This window comes from Ranitomeya variabilis, chromosome 1 (genome assembly GCF_051348905.1).
Source record: "Ranitomeya variabilis isolate aRanVar5 chromosome 1, aRanVar5.hap1, whole genome shotgun sequence".
In the NCBI taxonomy this organism is placed as follows: Eukaryota; Metazoa; Chordata; class Amphibia; order Anura; family Dendrobatidae; genus Ranitomeya; species Ranitomeya variabilis.
The window spans coordinates 667140113-667164450 of record NC_135232.1 but is presented as its reverse complement, the minus strand read 5'-3'; the positions used below and the strand labels follow the sequence as shown (position 1 = coordinate 667164450).

Below are 24338 nucleotides of genomic sequence, written 5' to 3'. Positions count from 1 at the left end.
GCTAGGGTCACTAATAGACCACAGATTGTTCAGGCAAACATTGTAGAGGAGCTGGAAGTGAAAAGAGTCCTCAGCGTCACAGCAAGGGGGAATGCGGTTTTCTTATTAAGTCGGATTTGCAATCTACTGATGGATAAGGCATTAAGGGTTTTAGGAAGCATCCCTAATTGTTCAGTTTGAGGAGATTCGCTGTGTTATTTCCTATGGATGGTTTACAATGTACACCACAAACAGGCTCGGACTGGCACATCGGAGAATAGGTGAATCCCCTGGGGGCCACCAGCCCAACACTCCCCTCTACAAGAGCCGTACACTATATGGTATGAACATATATAATCAAAACTGCGCTAAATTTCACTGCATGTGGTTGGTGGACCACCAAATCCACATAGCTACATCCTTCATATGCTTCTGTGGAGATGTGACTACATGCACAACGTAGCCAGTTTTCAATTTTATGAAAAACGAGTACGTTGGAAAATTACACATAAGAACTGGGTAATATTTGTACATTAGAGGTTTTAGGAGGCATCCCTAATTGTTCTCTGTGTTATTTCCTATGGATGGTTTACAATGTACAATGACAAGCTCGGACTCGCTCATCAGGAAGTAGGTGATTCCCCAGTGGGGCCACCAACCCAACACTCCCCTCTACAAGATCAGTGCACGATATAAAGGCAAGTCACCTGCCATGGTATGAACATATATCATCAAAACTTTGCTAAATTCCACCTCAGATGGATGTTAGACCACTAATTTCACCTCACTACTTCCTCCATATACTTAGATGGAGCTGTGACTACATGCACAACATAGCCAATTTTCCATTCTTTGGAAAATGTGTTGGCTGGAAAATTACAGACAAAGTTTAGATAATATTTGCATTTAGTTGCAAAGTGGGATTCCAGAATGAATGTTAATGGTAGCCTCTTGGCACTCCATCCTGACAGTGTCCAAAAGTATCATGCAAGGTCTCTGATTTTTGGCTTTAGAACAACTATAAATAGATGCACTAAATCCCTCTTGGAAATCGTATTTTGCATACATCCATGTGATTCTTCTGCTTGAATGAGGCTTATCTGAGAACCAGATATTGACACAGTGCACACTGCTGAGGCCTGGAGACACAAGTCAGATTTGCATCAGTACCACCAAGTGATTTTCACTACAATAGTCTTACTAATTGATACCTTTTAAGCTTACAATTCCCCCTTTATTCATCATGACAAAAATGGACTTGAGGGGGAAGTGGATGGGAGGCAGGAGCACAAGGAGAGTGGTGGAGAGCGGCGGTAAATGCCTCTATGTGATACTCATGGATGCCTCCTCTTTATGTGATAAGGTTCAGCGGCTCTCAGAAGGCTTCACAGTTTGTGACTCTTTATCTGATACTCCCAGTTCATTACTGTGGAATAAATGAACAATCCCAGAATCTGTACCAGAAAAATAACACTAATTGGTCCCAAAGGTGAATTTGGTTCCGTCAATGAAATCAAATATAGGACAGTGTCCCGCTGCTTGCCTTCTAAATCATACCGCGCACAAGGGAGACCTCTAAATTACATACCATAATTGACATCTGATATCAAACCACATCAGTGAATATCTTTATTAGCATCAAAATCTCTCGCAAACAGGCCTCCTTCTATGTTATTAAACAGAACTTGTTCTAGGTGTTGCCTCACTAATTAGGATGAGCCTGAGGAAGGAATCTGGGTCGTGTTAAATTAATTGGAATGAGCATGAAAATTAGCAGAGCAAACTGCATCAATTTTCAATAGATGGCTTCCCTTTCACGCGGAGAGTAAAAATGGATATGACCGTGAATTAACGAAAACCTTTTCAAGTGCTTGCCAACCTAAAGTCAGAGCAGACCACAAATATCACTCTCAGATTTTTTTGGTTGGATGTTAATGAGAGCATTTTATCTGAGACTGTAAGTGTACAGTGGCAAAGAGGGCGTACCTTGTGGGGCAAGGTGCCAACGCATGCAGATTTTCATTTATTTCTAAGTATTCTCCGATATTCCTGGAATAGAAAAGTGGAACTCATTAGTGATATATTATCGCCCAAGTTTACCAGCTGGATAGACACCCATCGTTAAGTATGTGATAATCCTAAGTAATCAGTATATAGAAAAAGAGCATGAGTTTCAGGGATAAGTAGAGTGCCAGCAGTGCTGGTCATATACTGAGAGGGATATGGTCTTTTCAGACGGTGTACAAGATTAATAGAACATAAGAGAAACAGGGGAACCTTGATGCTTTACATGAAAGTCCAGTAAACAATATCTCAGAACAACCTTTCCACTTGTACAGCCTGGAGCACAATGTAGCACCTTGTAGACACCGGCTCCCTGAATACAATGTCATTTTTCTGGCTGTCAAGGTTGATAATATTTATTCTGTGTCATAGTGTATGTCAGTGCGTGTTTATGTTTTTTTTTTCACATGTTACTTATTCTTATGCTACTGTGTGGACAGGGGAGTAGTCATAGATGAGTGCAAAGGTTACTGTTGTACCGAGGTTCTTGTATTGGGGGTACTGAGGTTAATGTTGTACGAAGGTAGAGAGGTTAATGTTGTGCCGGGGTTCTTGTATTGAGGGTAGAGGGGTTAATGTTGTACCGGGGTTCTTGTATTGAGGGTAGAGGGGTTAATGTTGTACCGGGGTTCTTGTATTATGGTACAGAGGTTAATGTTGGAACGGGGTTCTTTTATTGAGGGTAGAGAGGTTAATGTTGTACCAGGGTTCTTGTATTGGGGTGCAGAGGTTAATGTTGTACCAGGGTTCTTGTAATGGGGTACTGAGGTTAATGTTGTAATGGGTTCTTGTATTGGGGTACCGAGGTTAATGTTGTACCGGGGTTCTTGTATTGAGGGTAGAGAAGTTAATGTTGTACCGGGGTTCTTGTATTGGGGTACCGAGGTTAATGTTGTACCGGGGTTCTTGTATTGAGGGTAGAGAAGTTAATGTTGTACCGGGGTTCTTGTATTGGGGTACAAAGGTTAATGTTGTACCGGGGGTTCTTGCATTGGAGGTACTGAAGTTAATGTTGTACCGGGGTTCTTGTATTGGGGCACAGAGGTTATTATTGTACCGATATTGTTGTTTTGGTGGTAGAGAGGTTAATGTTGTACCTGGGTTCTTGTATTGAGGGTAGAAAGGTTAAAGTTGTACCGGGGCTCTTGTATTGGGGTAGAGAGGTTAATGTTGTACCTGGGTTCTTGTATCGGCTGTACTGAGGTTAATGTTGTACCGGGGGCTCTTGTATTGGGGTAGAGAGGTTAATGTTGTACCTGGGTTCTTGTATCGGCTGTACTGAGGTTAATGTTGTACCGGGATTCTTGTATTGGGGGTACAGAGGTTAATGTTGTACCAGGGTTCTTGTATTGGGGTACTGAGGGTAATGTTGTACCTGGGTTCTTGTATTGGGGTACAGAGGTTAATGTTGTACGAGGGGATCTTCTATTGAGGGAAGAAAGGTTAATATTGTATCTGGGTTCTTGTATCAGCTGTACTGAGGTTAATGTTGTACCAAGGTTCTTGTATTGGGGTACTGAGGTTAATGTTGTACTGGGGTTCTTGTATTGGGGTACTGAGGTTAATGTTGTACTGGGGTTCTTGTATTGGGGTACAGAGGTTAATGTTGTACGAGGGGATCTTGTATTAGGGGTAGAAAGGTTAATGTTGTACCTGGGTTCTTGTATCGGCTGTACTGAGGTTAATGTTGTACCTGGGTTTTTGTATCGGCTGTACTTAGGTTAATGTTGTACGAGGGGTTCTTGTATTGAGGGTAGAGAGGTTAATGTTGTACCGGGGTTCTTGTATTAGGGGTACTGAGGTTAATGTTGTACCGGGGTTCTTGTATTAGGGGTACGGAGGTTAATGTTGTACCGGGATTCTTGTATTGAGGGTAGAGAGGTTAATGTTGTACCGGGGTTCTTGTATTGGGGTACTGAGGTTAATGTTGTACCGGGGTTCTTGTATTTGTGGTACAGAGGTTAATGTTGTACCGGGATTCTTGTATTGAGGGTAGAGAGGTTAATGTTGTACCGGGGTTCTTGTATTGGGGTACTGAGGTTAATGTTGTACCGGGGTTCTTGTATTAGGGGTACGGAGGTTAATGTTGTACCGGGGTTCTTGTTTTGGGGGTAGAGAGGTTAATGGTGTATCGGGGTTCTTGTATTGGAGTTACAGAGGTTAATGTTGTACCAGGGCTCTTGTATTGGGAGTAGAGAGGTTAATGTTGTACCGGGGTTCTTGTTTTGGGGGTAGAGAGGTTAATGTTGTATTGGGGTTCTTGTATTGGGGTACAGAGGTTAATGTTGTACGAGGGGATCTTCTATTGAGGGAAGAAAGGTTAATATTGTATCTGGGTTCTTGTATCAGCTGTACTGAGGTTAATGTTGTACCGAGGTTCTTGTATTGGGGTACTGAGGTTAATGTTGTACTGGGGTTCTTGTATTGGGGTACTGAGGTTAATGTTGTACTGGGGTTCTTGTATTGGGGTACAGAGGGTAATGTTGTACGAGGGGATCTTGTATTAGGGGTAGAAAGGTTAATGTTGTACCTGGGTTCTTGTATCGGCTGTACTGAGGTTAATGTTGTACCTGGGTTTTTGTATCGGCTGTACTTAGGTTAATGTTGTACGAGGGGTTCTTGTATTGAGGGTAGAGAGGTTAATGTTGTCCCGGGGTTCTTGTATTAGGGGTACTGAGGTTAATGTTGTACCGGGATTCTTGTTTTGGGGGTAGAGAGGTTAATGTTGTACCGGGGTTCTTGTATTGGGGTACTGAGGTTAATGTTGTACCGGGGTTCTTGTATTAGTGGTACAGAGGTTAATGTTGTACCGGGATTCTTGTATTGGGGGTAGAGAGGTTAATGTTGTACCGGGGTTCTTGTATTGGGGTACTGAGGTTAATGTTGTACCGGGGTTCTTGTATTAGGGGTACGGAGGTTAATGTTGTACCGGGGTTCTTGTTTTGGGGGTAGAGAGGTTAATGGTGTATCGGGGTTCTTGTATTGGAGTTACAGAGGTTAATGTTGTACCAGGGCTCTTGTATTGGGAGTAGAGAGGTTAATGTTGTACCGGGGTTCTTGTTTTGGGGGTAGAGAGGTTAATGTTGTATCGGGGTTCTTGTATTGGAGGTACAGAGGTTAATGTTGTACCAGGGCTCTTGTATTGGGAGTAGAGAGGTTAATGTTGTACCGGGGTTCTTGTTTTGGGGGTAGAGTGGTTAATGTTGTACCGAGGTTCTTGTTTTGGGGTAGAGAGGTTAATGTTGTACCGGGGTTCTTGTATTGGGGGTACAAAGGTTACTGTTGCACCAGGGTTCTGTTATTGGAGGTACAGAGGTTGCTGTTGCACAGGGGTACTTGTGTTGAGGGAACAGAGGTTACTTTTGCATTGGGGTTCTTGTATTGGGGTTCTTGTTATTCTTGTAAAGGTTGCTGTTGCACTACTGGGGCTGCAAAGGTTACTGTTGCATCAGGGTTCTTGTCTGCCACATAGGAAAACATTACTATTATAGATGATGAAGGCTAATGGGGTCCAGGAGCTTCATGTTACACCTTTTATATGTACTGTCCTATATATTACATGACAGTTTTGGTTATGTCATCAAGGACCATTACATGGGAGGAAATAATCGCCTAAACGATTGATATTACAAATGATAGTTCACAATGTTTGCCTAGTGTAAACACACCCAGCGATCGACCGATGAGCGATTATTCTCACATTTGTCATTGATTGCTTAGTTTAAGCTGACAAATAAACCACATTTCCTCGAGCAAACAGTCATCTGCCGGTCACTTATAAGAAAGACTGTACAATGGAAAATCCTCACAAGCAGTGAAATATGCAGCTGAAACATTGGTTTTCACTGTTGCGTTGCGGCCACCAACGATGACATCTGCACGGAGTTTGCTTGCGTGGGTTTCCCCGAGTTCTCTGGTTTCCTCCAAAATTCGAAAGACCAACTGATAGATCATTTAGATTGTGAACCTCAATATGTTGCGAATAATCTAACTTAGCTCCTTATGGACAATTTATCTCCATATGAATGGTCCCTTAGCTAAGGTCAAACATCTAGACATCATGTTTGGGTTGTAATGGGCTTATGACCAACAATGGTGGCCTCGACACCCCACATCCTCCCCATAACCACTACTGGTCTGACGATCCTTGCTTTACATCCCTGAAATGAGTTGTACTGGTGACAAAACTTGGAGGGAATAAACTCAGTGCATAATCCCAGGAGCAGAAGAAGGGAAATTCTCAGAGCTCCTCATTATAAGAGCCAGAATGAACCTCCCGGCGGCTTCTGGAACGGGAAGATTAGACAAGTGATGGATCCTTCGTTTAAAATGCAGCTGTTTTATTCTGCTTTAGTAATTAATTCTTTTTCCGATAGTGTATTGATTTAGCGTAGACCCTGATATAGTTCAAACTGAAAATGATCTCTGGTGGCTGCACTGGTACTGGAGGAGTCAATGAAAACTTCCTAGAACTGCAGCCCGGCTCTGTCCAGGGAAGAGCAGTTTTTCGCTCATAAATTAGTCAGGCCATGTGCTGCTGGGCTGCTGTGTTAGCCGATCCTTGCTTTTTGTCCTGACGCTTGCTGACTCGCTTTTCAGCTTGCTCTCTTTTGTACTGTCACATACAAAGTCAGTAATGCAGCTGGTGCCGCTCTGAACCCGCACTAAAGGTACACAGCCATTCCTACAAACTACATTCCTTCTTTTCTTTTTCTTTCTTTTTTTTTCTGCATGTACAGCTGCAACTTCCAGAGAAGCAAAAATCTGTGGGATGCCCCCAGGGGGATACAACTAACAGAGAAATCAGTGCTAGGGTGTACAGGCAGTTTTATGCTTAAGACTACAAAAAAAAAAAAGAAAAAGAAAAGAGGAAAAAAATAAATAAAAAGAGCATTCCTAAAAGGCGTTTTCATGGATTTGTCCTTACGGGACAAAATATTGCCCTACATTTGCAGTATTGAGCCCATAAAAAGAATTTTTTTCTATGAAGAAAGTAGAATGGGGGCAGAAAAAAAAAAGAGACGAGCGAGGAGGAATGCTCTAATTTATCAAAGATTCAAGTCCCAGAAACTAGGACCAGCATCCTTTATGAATAATAGGAATTTAGAACCACATGGATGCGGCACTATAAGGCTACGTTCCCACCGTGAGTTTTTGGTGAGTTTTTTACGCCTCGTATTTTCGGAAAAAATGCAAGTAACTTACTTAACGGGTGCAGAAAATTTGCAACATCAAAAACTCAGCAAAAGATCATGGTGGAAACGTAGCCTTACTGTTACTTACCTCTTCCATGTCTCGAAGCGAAGACAGCCACAAACGTCATGCACATGAGGCAGACATTGAATGAAAACCTCAAGGTTCCCAGGGGATTTTCTCAGTTTCCTGTCTCCTATATGTGTCTGCCATGTTTCTGGATCCCCTGCAGACTCAACCTTTGACCTCACCTTTGTTTTTAAGGTTTCTATACCATTTATGAAGAGTGACTGCGATATTCGGAACCACGAAGATCCAATGTTATGTCTGGAATGACCCATCTGATTGCTAAGGACAGTTATAAAAAAAAGATCAAACCGGGTCTTACAAATAGGCAATGCTTGTCCTGAAACTCTAGGGTCTGTGCACGCTTTGCAGTTTTATTTTTGTTGCAATTTTTGTCTGTGCAGTTTTATTCAAAAAAATGTAGGATTTCCTAGTGAGCATCCTGAAGTCTCATGCACACTTTACTTATTTTTTAGTTGCAGATTTAAATCTGAAGCATCAATTCAGCATTTTTGCTGAAGTTATCACCCATACTAATGAGTGGGCAAAACTCTGCAACAAAAACACATATAAAAAAACATGGCAAAATTGTGCATATTTTACTGTGTGTTTTTCCTGCCAAGTGATGCAGAATTGGTGCTAAAATTTCTGCCTCAAATACTTAACTTGTCACACACCCTTAGGGCTTGTTTTCACTTGCGGGACATATGTCCGTGTCTCGCAGGTTAAAACCAAGCTCTGGCGCCGGCACTCCAGAGCGGAGCGTGCAGCCACATAGCAACACATGGAGCTGCACGCTCCGCTCCCAAGTGCCGGCGCCAGAGCTTGGTTTTAACCTGCGAGACACGGACGTATGTCTCGCAAATGGAAATGAGCCCTTAGGCTATGTTCCCACAAGTGTTTGGAGAGTTTTTGATGTTGCAGATTTTCTCCACCATTTCTGCACCTATTAAGTAAAATAAGTTACTTGCGTGTTTTCGCAAATAAGCAGCTTAAAAAAATTACCAAAAAATCATCATGGGAACGTAGCCTTATGCTACGTTCACATTTGCGTTGTGCGCCGCAGCGCACAACGCAAACAAAAACGCAGCAAAACGCATGCCCAACGCTGCGTTTTGCGCCGCATGCGTCCTTTTTTTAATTGATTTTGGACGCAGCAAAAATGCAACTTGCTGCGTCCTCTGCGCCCGGACGCGGGCGCCGCAGCGACGGATGCGGCGCAAAACGCAAGTGCGACGCATGTCCATGCGCCCCCATGTTAAATATAGGGGCGCATGACGCATGCGGCGCCGCTGCGGCGCCCGCCGCTAATGTGAACGTAGCATTAGCGTGCTTTCATATTGCTTTGTGTGTCCCTGTCGAGGTATACGTCTGAAATTCCCAAAAAAACAGGTTCTGGACGTAAGCACCAACATGGCCATAGAGTGTAACGGTGATTTCAGAGTGAACGTGATCTCTGCCGTGCATGATTTTCAGGAGTGTACGTCTACAGGAGGCGGACTCTCAGATGCAGTCTACTACGTCTAATGGCTGCCACCTGTTCGCGTACATTCCCGAAAATGATGCACGGCGGAGATCACTTTCACTCTGAAATCACCGTTACAGTCTATGGCCCCCTCGGCGCATGCGTGCGGACCCCATTTTGCGCGGGATTTCAGATGTATGTCCCAATGGTGACAGAGAGCGCAACGCGAAAGCACCCTTATGGTATGTGCACACGTTGAGTATTTGCTGCAGATTTTACTGCAGCAGAAACCAGAGTGTTGGCAGTAAAAATGCTGCATAAAACACACGTTTTTTATGTAATTTTGTTTTTTTCCCATTCATTTGAATAGGTGAAAATTCTGCAAAAGCCATGGAAAAAACTGACACTTTGATGGTTCTTATCCACAAGGAAAAACTAAGAAGTGTGTGCATGATATCTCATGAATAGTATTCACTTTGCTGGTACTGTTAAAAGCTGCTCTTTTTCCTTGGCTAAAATGTGTGGAAAACCAAGTAAAAAAAAAAAAAGCAGAGTGGGAACAAGCCCTTACTTTCTCCAGCAAAATGAAGACATGGAAGTTAGAGTGATTAGACTTTGTGTCAATGTGCAGTGACCTCTCTCTTATCAGAAGCAGTTTTTGCACATTTTACTGTGGCTTGTTGCTAGGTTTGTTACTCCTTGCTTTGGCGGAATAAGGGTCTGAAGTGCAGATGATGAATATCACTTTTGCATGGAACACTTCTAGCATATTCGCTTATTAATATCGACCCTTCTTGAGAAGCTGCATTGACCCTGACTTGTGCCGGCAATTCATCTCCAAGAAACAGGGAGCTGTACCACGGACACTGAATTGGTCCGAAAAGACTCCGAGAATTAGAGGAGCAGGTAATATTAGAAGGTGAAAACTGTCACTAATGAAACCTTTTCTGTTATGCAATGTGGCTTTAGCAATGCAAACAATCTGGTGATTGCCGGTACCTATCCTACATGAAAAAACCTAAAAAAAAACCTACAAATCAGTACATGATTAATACCAATGTCTCCAATGCTTTCTATTACCCCATATACATAGCTGAAAACATCTGCCTGTAGGAGCTGAACTTCGCCTTCTATAATAAAACCCCATGGAAGGACTGTCAACCAAAATACTAGACGATACTAGGCCGAGACAAGTCCCCGGTGGCTTCTCCCTTCCCCGCACAGCCATGACTGCCAAGTTTCTACCTATATGTGTGTAAGGGGAAAGATCTGTCAATCATGGGAAGCAGGGTAAGGAGAACCTGCCTCAGACTAGTCATCCAAGACATATAGCTCCCGTAATGCTTTTAAAAGTATCTTCTCGCTAATGTGTTTCAGAGTAAAACATTAGTGATGAGCGAATATAGTCATTACTCGAGATTTCTCGAGCATGCTCGGGGGTCCTCTGAGTATTTTTTAGTGCTCGCAGTTTTTGTTTTTCTTGCTGCAGCTGAATGATTTACATCTGATACCCAGCTTAAGTACATGTGGGGATTCCGTAGCAACCAGGCAACCCCCACATGTACTTATGCTGGCTAGCAGATGTAAATCATTCAGCTGCGGTGATGAAAACTAAATCTCTGAGCACTAAAAAATACTCGGAGGACCCCCGAGCGTGCTTGAGAAATCTCGAGTAACGAGTATATTCGCTCATCACTTGCTGCCCAAGGTTCCTACAATATGAATCTGATGTCAGGTTCCCTTTAATGACAAGTCCTCGGCTGCATTTCTTAATGTTATTTGTTTTTTTGACCTTGAGAAAGGTGGCGAAATGCATTAGTACTACTAAAAACCTTATCTGAAGCTCCAATGCTCCTCAGCTCACCTAACGTGATTCCATTCTGGTAAATTTAGGATCTTAACAGATGGGCAAAAGACACAACAGTCAGGTCTGTATATATAAATATATATATATATATATATATATATATATATATATATATATATATATATATATATACAGTGGGGCAAAAAAGTATTTAGTCAGTCAGCAATAGTGCAAGTTCCACCACTTAAAAAGATGAGAGGCGTCTGTAATTTACATCATAGGTAGACCTCAACTATGGGAGACAAACTGAAAAAAAAAAAATCCAGAAAATCACATTGTCTGTTTTTTTTATCATTTTATTTGCATATTATGGTGGAAAATAAGTATTTGGTCAGAAACAAACAATCAAGATTTCTGGCTCTCACAGACCTGTAACTTCTTCTTTAAGAGTCTCCTCTTTCCTCCACTCATTACCTGTAGTAATGGCACCTGTTTAAACTTGTTATCAGTATAAAAAGACACCTGTGCACACCCTCAAACAGTCTGACTCCAAACTCCACTATGGTGAAGACCAAAGAGCTGTCAAAGGACACCAGAAACAAAATTGTAGCCCTGCACCAGGCTGGGAAGACTGAATCTGCAATAGCCAACCAGCTTGGAGTGAAGAAATCAACAGTGGGAGCAATAATTAGAAAATGGAAGACATACAAGACCACTGATAATCTCCCTCGATCTGGGGCTCCACGCAAAATCCCACCCCGTGGGGTCAGAATGATCACAAGAACAGTGAGCAAAAATCCCAGAACCACGCGGGGGGACCTAGTGAATGAACTGCAGAGAGCTGGGACCAATGTAACAAGGCCTACCATAAGTAACACACTACGCCACCATGGACTCAGATCCTGCAGTGCCAGACGTATCCCACTGCTTAAGCCAGTACATGTCCGGGCCCGTCTGAAGTTTGCTAGAGAGCATTTGGATGATCCAGAGGAGTTTTGGGAGAATGTCCTATGGTCTGATGAAACCAAACTGGAACTGTTTGGTAGAAACACAACTTGTCGTGTTTGGAGGAAAAAGAATACTGAGTTGCATCCATCAAACACCATACCTACTGTAAAGCATGGTGGTGGAAACATCATGCTTTGGGGCTGTTTCTCTGCAAAGGGGCCAGGACGACTGATCCGGGTACATGAAAGAATGAATGGGGCCATGTACCATGAGATTTTGAGTGCAAACCTCCTTCCATCAGCAAGGGCATTGAAGATGAAACGTGGCTGGGTCTTTCAACATGACAATGATCCAAAGCACACCGCCAGGGCAACGAAGGAGTGGCTTCGTAAGAAGCATTTCAAGGTCCTGGAGTGGCCTAGCCAGTCTCCAGAACTCAACCCTATTGAAAACCTTTGGAGGGAGTTGAAAGTCCGTGTTGCCAAGCGAAAAGCCAAAAACATCACTGCTCTAGAGGAGATCTGCATGGAGGAATGGGCCAACATACCAACAACAGTGTGTAGCAACCTTGTGAAGACTTACAGAAAACGTTTGACCTCTGTCATTGCCAACAAAGGATATATTACAAAGTATTGAGATGAAATTTTGTTTCTGACCAAATACTTATTTTCCACCATAATATGCAAATAAAATGATAAAAAAACAGACAATGTGATTTTCTGGATTTTTTTTTCTCAGTTTGTCTCCCATAGTTGAGGTCTACCTATGATGTAAATTACAGACACCTCTCATCTTTTTAAGTGGTGGAACTTGCACTATTGCTGACTGACTAAATACTTTTTTGCCCCACTGTATATATATATATATATATATATATATATATATATATACATATATATATATATGGTTGCGATATGGCGGCCACCAAAACTCGTTAAATTTTCGGTGACATTTTCAGTAATGTCTATGGTAGGAAAGATGACAGAAAAGTGACATTAGTCATCTTGAGTTGCATGGGACAAGTCGCTATTTACTTTCTATCTTCAGCCTACAAGTTTGATTTAATGAGAGAGTGGAAAGAGTCGTAACATCCTAACCCACTTGCTTCATAAACCCACAAGTAATGCATTTTCCAAAGTGCAAATTAAACTTTTTTTTTCCTAAGAAACATACATCTTTCCGCTCTCCCTGTCCCATGGGAAAAGTAAGGATTAAATTCTGCATTACTGTTCTGATGAAGACTATGGAGGATGGTGGTGTCTGGTTCAGATTAGAGACCAGATAACGGAAGAGCTTAGCTTTTTTTTTTATTTTATTGTAACTAGTTTTCCATTTTTGTGTGGGACAGACAAAGCTGATGAATTCCACACAGAGTAACTGATAGAAAGGAAAAGGCAAGAAACCTGCCAGTCTGAGCAGAGTCTGAACACAACACCTTCTCTTTCAGAGTCTTACTTTGTTATAAGTTTGATTACTTCGAGGAGACAAAAGTTTAAATGCAAACTGTTCATTTTCCATTCCTTTTACTAAATCTGACTTGCAGAATAAACTATTCAGCAGACTTCAAAATGCTCAGCAGATATAAATGCTGCTTGTTATGTAAAAAAAACCTGAGCACATTAACTCCTACTTACAATCAGCAGCTTTCTCTCTCTTTGAGATCAGGAACACAATATTAAATGTATATTTCAAGGACCCGACTCTATTCTTGTCTGACAGTTACATCAAAATTGCCATTGCAAGTCAACAGCTAAAATAAACATATAGGTTGGAAATCCACAGCCCCCCCCCCCCGTCTCTGGACTGACTTAATTCCTCTCCTAATCAAACTCGACTTGGATCTCATCCAAACAGGATGAGTCACATAGGATGAGGAGCATGGCTCGTTTCGTCCTCTACCTAGTGTGAATACGAGGATAGTGGCTGCATTTGGAAGTTGATGTGCAAAATTTTGACCAGTTCTGACTTTTCATTGACGTCAGAGTAAAAACCTAAGCAGAATGTTCTTGAAAAAAGTTTCATAGAATGTTAGAGTTGGAAGAGACCTCCAGGGTCATCGTGTCCAATCCCTTGCTTAATGCAGGATTCACCAACCAATCTCAGACAGATGTCTGTCCTGCCTCTGTTTAAAGACTTCCATTGACGTAGAACTCACCACCTCTCATGGCAGCCTGTTCCACTCATTGATTGACCCATGTTTTCACTTTCTCATTACTGAGATAGGAGATAACAGTTTTTTCTCATGACCTTCTATGGAAGGAGGAGCTAGAGGCAGAAACAGACATCCTGCTGCAAGTTTTCCTGAAATGACAGTAGCGGAGCTGCAGCAATTTAAAGCAGATCTCACAGCTGACAGCTCCTTTACTGTTTTGAGCATATTTTGCTTATCCTGGACTATAAAATCTGTGATCAGTGAAGACAGACTTTCACATTGATTAGATTACAGATGGCAGGTGCTCATAACATTCTATGCAAGTTCTTTTAAAATGGCAGTAGTGGAGCTGCATCAATTTAGCTCAGATCCCATAGCTGATCGCTCCCTTTCTGTTTGAGCACATTCTGCTCGTCCTGGACTTCTAAGAACTTCTTGACTCACATTCACCCAAGATATTGACAAAACCAAGCATTTAATTGCATAATCAAATTCTAAGTGAATCCCCCATTAAAGACCCTATATGGGATATAGCTTATTCCATAATATTGTTATTACCATTAAGGCTTCAGAAGGAAAAGTACAGTTCATTCTTTAATCTTATCAGTGGCGATTTTACTAATTCCATTTGACGGAGTCATAAGAAGATCTAAAACCAGGACTTCGTATGATTTCTTAAAATGATGTCTGTGCCACAACATGATTTAAGAGGTGCAGTAGATTTTTAGGGATCCACAATGACAGTTTCCTTTCTTTTTAAGGTTCCTGGGACGGACAGAAGGGCAGTCGAGGGGAGGGCACACTTAAGATCTCGGTAATTGATTGTAACACAATCTACATGCATTAGACAGAGCTCAGTTGGGCAGTGATTTAGTGGTTAGGGGAGATGCTTTGAACATTAGCTGAGGCTGTAGGACCATGTCATTTCTAAAGTGACTGAAAAGCATGTCTCTATAGTGTTGTAAATTTCATTGGATTTTTGAAAGGCGCAGGATACATGGCATCACAGGGCAGGTGGTAAAGAGACCTTATTAATTAATATTTCATTAAGGCTCAGCTTGTACGGCCAGGGTCAATGTAGACTGTGTGCACCAGTTGACGTTGTAATGGAAAAAACGGGGGAAGAGAAGCAATTGCTTACTAAATTATGGGAACAAACTAAAAAAAATAATTTCTTAATATTTATACTTATAAATAAGAATATAAATGTGAACATATTGTATAATATGAAACGGCTTTTTGTAAAAAAAAATATTAGTAAACCAATGGTTGAATGAGATTGGAAGGGTTTTCCTTTTTTGTATGAAGAGCACCTCTCTTGTCCAAGAGATTTATTTTGGCATGGCAGTCCATTTAAAAAGGTTACTTCACTATTTTTCTATAGATAGATCATCCACAGGAGATTGGTGGGGGTCCAACACACACATTCCCCACTGATCAGCTGTTCTTGGTCTCAGTGGCAGCAAGATGTTAGCAGTTGTAGAGCAGAAGAGTGGCACAGCTCCCTCAACTGTAGAGTGGCTGGGTACTGCACATCCGCCCCTATTTGAATTAATAAGCGTGGATGTGCAGTACCTGGTTGTGTCCACAAACAGTTGAGGAAGCTGTATTGTTCTGCTCTGCAACTGCTAACATTCGGCACTGAGAATAACTGATCGGTGGGGGTGCTGGATGTCGGAGCCCCATCGATTTGACAATGATGACCAATCCTTAGGTCATCAAAAAAAAAGTAGTCAGGAGCAGACAAACCATTGGTTCAACCTGTGAAGTCGCACAGGACCCAAGAATTAAGGGGGCCCATTTCTACTTAAAAAGCCGAAATTGTGCATTATGATGAGCCATTGGACAGAAAAGGGTCCATACACTGTTCTTGCATAGAGACCCTTTTCTGTGGGTGCCCACCAGTGACTAGTAACCCTTTTAAATTAACTAGAACTGCAATACCAACATAAACCCCTTGGACAAGAGTGGTGCTGTTCATGGAAAAAAACAAAGATCTAATATTAATGACTATGGAAGGCAAGAAGAACAAACAAATCAAGTTTGGAACAAAAGGAGTACCAAGCTACGACTTTACTACTTTGGACATATCATATGAAGAGAGCAATAACTGGAGAAGGACATCATGGTCGGAAAATAGAAGGAACAAGGCAAAGAAGAAGACCAGCAACCCAATGGCTTGATACTATCAAGATAGCCGTAGAAAAGACCCTGGTGGACCTATCTAGGCTTGCCCTATATCACTTCTCCCCTATGCTTCAAAACTACTGGAACAACACGTCCATCTTGAACTGTCCTCCCATCTCTCTTCCTGCTCCCTCTTCGACTGCTTACAATCTGGCTTTCCGTCACACCACTCCACTGAAACTGCCCTAACTAAGGTCACCAATGACCTTTTAACCTCCAAGAGCAAGCGACACTACTCTGTCCGAATCCTGGACCTGTCCTCGGCCTTTGACACAGTGGACCATTCCCTATTATTACAGACCCTCGCATCCCATGGCATCACAGACTTGGCCCTATCCTGGATCTCGTCATACCTAAAAGACCGGACATTCAGCGTCTCCCACTCACACACCACCTCATCACCTTGCCACCTATCTGTCGGAGTCCCGCAAGGTTCAGTCCTAGGGCCTTCTCCATTTACACCTTTGGCCTGGGACAGCTCATAGAATCTCATGGCTTTCAGTATCACCTCTATGCTGATGACACACAGATCTACATCTCTGGACCAGATATCACCAGCTTACTAACCAGAATCCCTCAATGTCTGTCCGCTATTTCATCCTTCTTCTCCGCTAGACTTCTAAAACTTAACATGGACAAAGCAGAATTCATCATCTTTCCCCCAAATCACGCAACCCCCAATGAACCTATCCATTACAGTAAACGGCTGCCCACTCTCCCCAGTCCCACAAGCTCGCAGCCTCAGGGTAATCCTGGACACTGATCTCTCCTTCAAACCCCATATCCAAGCCCTTTCCACTTCCTGCCGCCTTCAACTCAAAAATATTTCACAGATCCGTACATTCCTATACCAAGAATCTGCAAAGACCCTAGTCCATGCCCTCATCATCTCCTGCCTCAACTACTGCAACCTCCTCCTCTGTGGCCTCCCCTCTAACACTCTCGCAACCCTCCAATCTATTCTAAACTCTGCTGCCCGTCTAATCCACCTGTCCCCCTGCTATTCCCCGGCCTCTCCCCTCTGTCAATCCCTTCACTGGCTCCCCATTGCCCACAGACTCCAGTACAAAACCCTAACCATGACATTCAAAGCCATCCACAACCTGTCTCCTACATACATCTGTGACCTCGTCTCCCGGTACTTACCTGCATGCAACCTCCGAGAATCACAAGATCTCCTTCTCTACTCCCCTCTTATCTCCTCTTCCCACAATCGCATACAAGATTTCTCTCGCGCATCACCCCTACTCTGGAACTGTCTACCACAAAAGAACCTGAATCTCTACCTCTTCCGACAAGCCTGCAACCTGCAGTAACCACCGATCCACCAAACCGCTGCACAACCAGCTCTACCCTAACCTATTGTATCCTCACCCATCCCTTGTAGATTGTGAGCCCTCGCGGGCAGGGTTCTCTCTCCTACTGTACCAGTTGTGACTTGTATTGTTTAACATTATTGTACTTGTTTTTATTATGTATACCCCTCCTCACATGTAAGGTGCCATGGAATAAATGGCGCTATAATAATAAATAATAATAATCTTCCAACAGATCGTTCATCCATCAAGTTGCCATGGCTCAAGATCGAGCCGAAAGCCGTTAACAAAAATAATACATTTGAGGACAGTTCATCAATGTAGAAGTAGTGGAACAACCCTTTAAGCAAATGAAGTTGCAATACTAAACATCCTGCAGCCAAGGGTGGAGCTGTTTTTTGAGAGAAAAAAAAAACAAGAACTTATATATAGCGTATATTAGTTTTAAACCCTGTAGTGCTTCTTTGCTTTTAGCAATTCTGGATTACAAAAATTGAGAGCACTTTGCTTTCTGACTTCTTTGCTCAGAGTTCTTGACTAAATAGCCCTCAGTGTCAAGTAGACGAGAGACTGGTCAGAGATTCTTGTATAATAATGTCTGGCGAAAAGGAAGGTGTGGGCAGAGGTGGGGTGAAAGGTTAAGTCAGCAGGGACCTTAAAAAACAAGGCAGACAAGTTGGTGTTACATTTGGAAGGAGACAGGAAGCTAAAGAAATCTCCAGAGACAAAGTTTTGGAGAACTCAAAAAATATTTCAAGGGGGACACAAGTGCTGCAATACTTTGTAGGAATGGTCAAAGACCACCTTTCAAATCATTTAAATTGGAACTAAAGTAGGCTTTTTTAGGGAATGAAATATGGTAAGACTGGAGATAGAAGTCATATGCACAATCCCGATCCAAACCCTAAACTTTCACCTTTTATTCAAATCCAACATTTGGCTACATATTAGTGTATAATGCTATTATATTACTTGTATAACCTTCATATTATTTCTAACCAGATGGTTCATTTCATACATAAACTCAAAATTAGATTTCCCTATCCTCATAAAAACATTCATAGATATTGACAATATATTTGCAATTATTTCATTCTGGAATTAACATGACCTGACAGGTTCCAGATTATTGGATGGATTTTTGGGTAGTGATTAAAAAAAAGTATAATAAAATTGAAATAAAAATAAAATAACATTTATATATGCCAAAATTAAATCTTTCGGCTCTTTCTGCCCAGTCATTTGCGTACGGGCTGTCAGAATGTTTTGGCTTTCTGGGGCAAAAACAATAAATAATTTTTAGAATTATGCCATATATAAGAAATGTTGGGGCACTTAGTCAGCTGATCTCTGACTTACTCTTCATGTTCAATTTGTCCGAAGGTGGGAACATTGACGCCAGGGTCACAACACTGCGCAAGAGACCCGAGGAGAGTGAATGCTGACTTGGGAGGTGAGTATAGGCTTTATTATTTTATCGGGGCCAAGCGTGGGGGTGTGAGGAGGAGTTGTCCAAGTAGTGGACAACCTCTTTAAGGGCTCATTCATGTACAACCGAAAGCATTTGGACAGCACACCAGCCAATGCAAGTCAATGGGGTAGATTACATGAAGGTTTTTGCACTCGGACTGATGGTCTACAAATAAGATAATTTTTTGGGATCAGAGTCGCCCATTAAACTCAATGGGATAATTTTTTGGATCAGATTCGCCCATTAAACTCAATGGGTAAATTTTTTAAAAAATGAATGCCCTATGGGCATCATCCGTTATCTGATTTTGACTGATCCATTGCAAAATTAACATAGGAAATGGTATTTTGTCTAGTAATATTTTTTAATTCTTAAACATACGGATGACAAAACGAATGAAAAATCATCCTTTTTGTTCTAGATGAAAAATGGCCAATTTTTCATATGCATGTCTGAACCTGACCTTAAAGAAATTGGATAGCAAAGAACAATAACGTGACAGCTTACTAACGTTTCGAGAAGCAGCAGTTAATACTGTATCGCAAATTATTTAAGATGTTCATTATTACTCGCTAACAAATTGTTCTGGATGTTATTCTGGGATACAAGTGGCAGAGGACAGACAAGGGAACCCAGTCTATGAATTAGCCACGTCAGGCCCTATATCAAGTAACAGGAAGGGAACTGGTTGCCACATGAATGGTGCCTGGAAGAAGAGGAGTGATGACAGTCAAGCACAATGGAGCTGTTCCTGAAATCCCAAAATAGATTAACCCTTTCCTGCCCAGATGGTAGATAACATTACACTGGTGGCAAATTCAGCTCTACGCTCATAAAGGGTCTATATATTGCAACCTTGTGCCACTGAAACAAATGACTATAATGTAGGTAATGGTCGGACAGAAGTTGTTATATTTCAGGTTAAAAAAAATGTTTAGTTTAATTGTAATTATGAATAACAACTACATCTGATGAGGAAGAAGAAGGTATCAAGAGATTTTACAGGGGATCAGGCAGCGCAATATCACAGGCTAAAGCCTCCCGCTGGGATCAAGCAATAAGTGCTGAGGACACCACACAAATCAATAGCCAACCAGTCCGGCGAGAGAGCCAATACATGAACTGTAATAAACTCTACTCCCAGGGGCAGAATGGCTTTTCTATGGGACCCCCTGACCTGACACTACAGCAGATTCACGGAGGGTTACAGCTGTGTAATGGGATCAGGAGGTTGTGCGGGGTCACGGGCAGATCACCACTAATGTGCATGCCTCGTGCTATTAATACATATAAATAATATACAGTATTCTTCTGCCGTATGTCTATACAGAAGACTGGAAATTGGCAGCCTCTATTACACCCAGGACAGACTCATGCAAGGTCAGGATTGAAAGCTAACAGCTCTTCTGTCACCTATTAATGGGAAAGTTCTACCTATCCCTACATCACCACCATGAAGATCATGCAGCAATGGCATATACTGGTGACACGTTCACCACAGTATGGATAACTATATTTAGCAATAAAGGGAACATGTCCAGGTGTACAAGCTGGATGATCTGGGGACAGCACGGTGTAGAGAAGGAGAAGCTGAGCTGAATGATATATAGGTTTGTAGGAAAAGGTTCTGTAGTACGACAGGTGCAGACGAGTGAGATCCAACAAAACATCGGACGCACTCTGTCCAATGTTATTCTGGTGGCCGTGTACATGTCAAATTTAATCCTCGGAGAGAGTCGATCCACGGAAAAAAATTCTGCATGTCCGAGTTTGATCTGATATTCGAATTCCACTCAGCCATGTAAGTCAATGATTGTGTGGGAAACATCGGACTGCACTCAAAAGACATCGGAGTGCGGTCCAATTTCCACAGACTGACACAATGGAAAAGATGAAGACGTTTTTTTTTTCCATCTTCTCCTTATCCAAGATAGTCAAATCACACTCTGATCAAACTCTGATTAAGCACTGATCAGAGTGTTATTAGCATAACCATACAGGAAAGATATATATCTTTGTTGCGTGTTAGCCAGTAGATAGAAAAAGATTTAGAATTGAGAGTCCTCAGTAGCTGATACCTTTTAATGGCTAACTGAAAAGATGGTAACAAATTGCAAGCTTTCAAGACTACTCAGTCTATGCCTGATGAAGAGACCTGAGTAATCTCGAAAGCTTGCAATTTGTTACCATCTTTTCAGTTAGCCATTAAAAGGTATCAGCTACTGAGGACTCTCAATTCTAAATATTTTTTTATTAGCATAACCAGACAGGTTATCACGGCTGAATCTACAGTCATCCACACCTGCCCTAACTTGCATTTTATCCATTGAAATCCCTCGTGCTTGTCTGCATACGAGTCCAGTGGGCGGTGCTACTAGTGATTGACAGCTATCTCTGCATGCACCGTCATACAGGGAAGACTATCTATCACTAAACAGAACCGCCCACTGGACTCATAGGCAGATACACAACATTTTACACACAAATGATCAGGTTCCCCTACTCTATAACATCCCCCCTGAAGATCAGAGATCATATTCAACAAGTCGGGATCTCTTTAAACCCAGGCAATTGTGACTTGACCTAGAATAATGACTTTAGCGAAGATCATAGGACATCGAAGATGTGACGAAACGTGTAATCCATCGGGACACCGCTTATTCACATCACGAGTGCCAGATGTGATTTTTATCATGCCTTCCCCAACCATGATTCTTTATAAGCACGATGTCTGCCAATCCCTCTTCCTATTTACTGTTCATTTCCCATTTTTCATTGACCAAGTGCCATCAGACTTCAAGAATGTGCAATGAGTAACGTCTGCCACCCATATCCTTCCTATCCTGCCACCCATATCCCATTCTGTACTGGTGTCTGCACGGCTGTCCATTATCTGCGTAATTTCATGGAATGTCATCATCTGCAGTCACATATAGAGGAAGACCACCATTCCTAGGTGGCCACAGTATGAGCAGAAGTAAAAGACCATTACTGCTTCACCACTACTATTACTGCCTCAATCCAAGGTGAGTATGTTCTTACATTTGGGAAACAAAATGGGTTAAAAAGCGACTTTGCCTGGACTTGCATTCGCGAGAGAGTCCATTACAAATATCACTTTAGCGTTCATGACCTCCTGCCATCTAATTACTCGTCTCACAATAACTTGCTTTTAAGAATGCCTCTACCTCTTCACCTAATGCTTGGAGCCCCAAGGCAGCCATTTAATTACTAGGCGTTGCTATATACATTACTGAAGGGGCTGGGGCCGATTCCATGAAGGGGCGTATGTCAATAGAAAAACTGTCCTTCATATCCTCAGAAACATATCATTATACAGAATAAGAACATTTTCTTTAATAGGACAGGACGAGGAACCTTACATCATCTATTGGTCTTGGGAGCCACCGGTGTAACCTATAGGCCAGGTAGACCCATACATGACCCAGAAAACGAGAAGAAAAAATACCTATAGAAAAGCTATAAAATCTAAATATGAAATTTCCAACAAAATCATATATTACTAACGCAATGCTAGCAACACCGTCATGTTCCCCTATATAGGGGATCTCGTAACCCTAAAGAAATCTCACGGTCGCTTGCAGAGCTAGGTACTAGATATACACACATGCACATCAACTGATTTTTCAGCTGATGATTGTTTTATCACCTGCTGGATCCAAGCCAGACATGTCTGTAGGGAGGTTTGATAGCTGAGGGACAGAGACCAGTGTGAAGCAGCCATAGGAGCAATCCCGTAAATCTAGGAGCCCAAGCAGAGAGTGATACATCTGAAAACACTGTGCATTAACCATACTCCCAGCCCAACCCATGAACTCTCACTCTGCATGAATAATTTACCCTCTCTTATGCTAATGGGATCATGAAAGTCTCCCTCCGTCTTTAATGCATCTATTCTCAGCTTTTAGTAACAGACCCCACCCGGGGAAAGGATCACAGAGTCCGCTCTGGTAGAACGAGCCGCACCAAGGGAGTATCAGTGATTATGTACATGGAACCGCATGAAAACAAGCTGCGTGGTAGTGGGTGCCTGAAGCAACCTCTCAGCTGAGGAGAGAGGAGCAGATATTAGGAGCACATGCAGCCCCCCCACAGTAGAGTCATGTCTTATCTGGGCACTGGCTGTTCTGGGAGTTGGAATATCTGACATGGAAATGATGCAAGAAAATTCCTAAGTATCTGCCTCTTCCTTCTCCCGAGAAGCAGGGTGACATGTATTATGTGGAGAATTTAGGAAGAACGTGTAGTTCCATAATGACAAATAATGAAAGGAATTCAAGGAATCTGTCAGTAGGATCCACACACCTCAGCTATCTAAATTGGCATGTAGGTCATAGGAAGCTGAGTAAAATGATACCTTGATATCTGCGATCCGAAGTCTTATTCCAGAGATATCCACATTTTTCTTAATATGTAAATGATGTGTTAAGATCTATGGGCTGGACAAAGATCTCCCCAAGAATTTGCCTCCAGATATTATTTTATATGAAATGAGTTGCTACAAGTGTGAGACATGTAATGACTGACAGTCTGCTCTCCTGATCTATGTGTCACACACTGGTAAAGTGTAGAAACATGTAGAGATCTATGTCCGGCCCATAGATCTTAACAGCTCATTTACATATAAACGTGGATTTCTCTGGAATAAGACATCAGAGCGCAGATATTAAGGTGTCATTTTATTCAGCTTCCTATGACCTACATGCCCATATAGACGGCTGAGGATGGTGGATTCTACTGACAGATTCCTTTAAGATTTATACTTTTCCTCCCAGACTTCTCAGGCTGGTTCCAAATATTCCAAAAATGCCAAATTACTGTATTATATATTTAGAATTGTGTTACTTTTTATATCTTAATCATCTGTTCTCACATTGCGTTTTTGCTGCATTTTTTCCCGCAGGCAAAACATGTTCTCTTGGCAGTAAAGAAGCTGCTTATAAAAAACAGATTTTTCTGCGTGTTTGCTTCGTTTTTGCTGTGTTTTTTTTTTCCCTGCATTTTTGTTGTCTCTTTTGCATCCTGATAAAGTTTAGTGCCCTCCAAAAAATCATGATGCAACTTCATTACGCTTTTTTGCATCATAAGCACAGCAAAACCCGATAGCTGCATTTTTTAATGCATTTTTGCATTTACTCATTGATTTCTACGGGGGAAAAAAAGCTGAAAAAAACGCTGCAATTTGCAAAAACGCAGCAGTTTTTCAAATCGGTCAGAAAAAAAATTAAAAAAATTGTGTGCATGAGATTTCTGAAATGTCATAGACTTTGTTGGTACTGCAAAACGCAGCTTAAAATTTTCATAAAAAGGAGCAGCAAAAACGCAACGTGTGAACATAGCCTTACAGACAATATGGTGTGAATTTAACAGTGGCCATGAATATTTCAATGTAAGGACAAATATTATCAGATGGCTAAAATTCAACTTCATTCATGTTTTACTCAATATCAGATCTGGTCGTACAATGAACCCCGGAGTCCCATGGATGTAACATAATTGTCAAATCCTGTCCAAATTAGGGGCTACAATATACAGGTGTATTTAGGGCTGAAGCTCTCATTAAACTCTCTGGGGCCGTATCAGAAATATGACATAAATAATATAATGTAAAATTGGCCTTTGCTGTGTTAATTGGCAAAACTATTAAAACTATTTCCTAATTGATTTGC

The 24338-nt window shown here is 41.8% G+C and overlaps 1 protein-coding gene across 19 annotated transcripts in view; it reads right to left on the bottom strand.

The window, feature by feature from the left end:
• MEIS2 (Meis homeobox 2) overlaps nt 1-24338 on the bottom strand; it is a 182514-nt gene that overhangs the window by 111720 nt on the left and 46456 nt on the right. For 5 of the 19 annotated variants that reach the window (XM_077263656.1, XM_077263667.1, XM_077263648.1 and 2 more), the window contains exon 8: nt 22319-22411. The exons of the other annotated variants lie outside the window; for them this stretch is intronic. In XM_077263656.1, coding sequence (XP_077119771.1) covers nt 22319-22411 — 93 coding nt within the window. The remainder of the gene's footprint in view (nt 1-22318; nt 22412-24338) is intronic. 19 annotated transcript variants of the gene reach the window in all.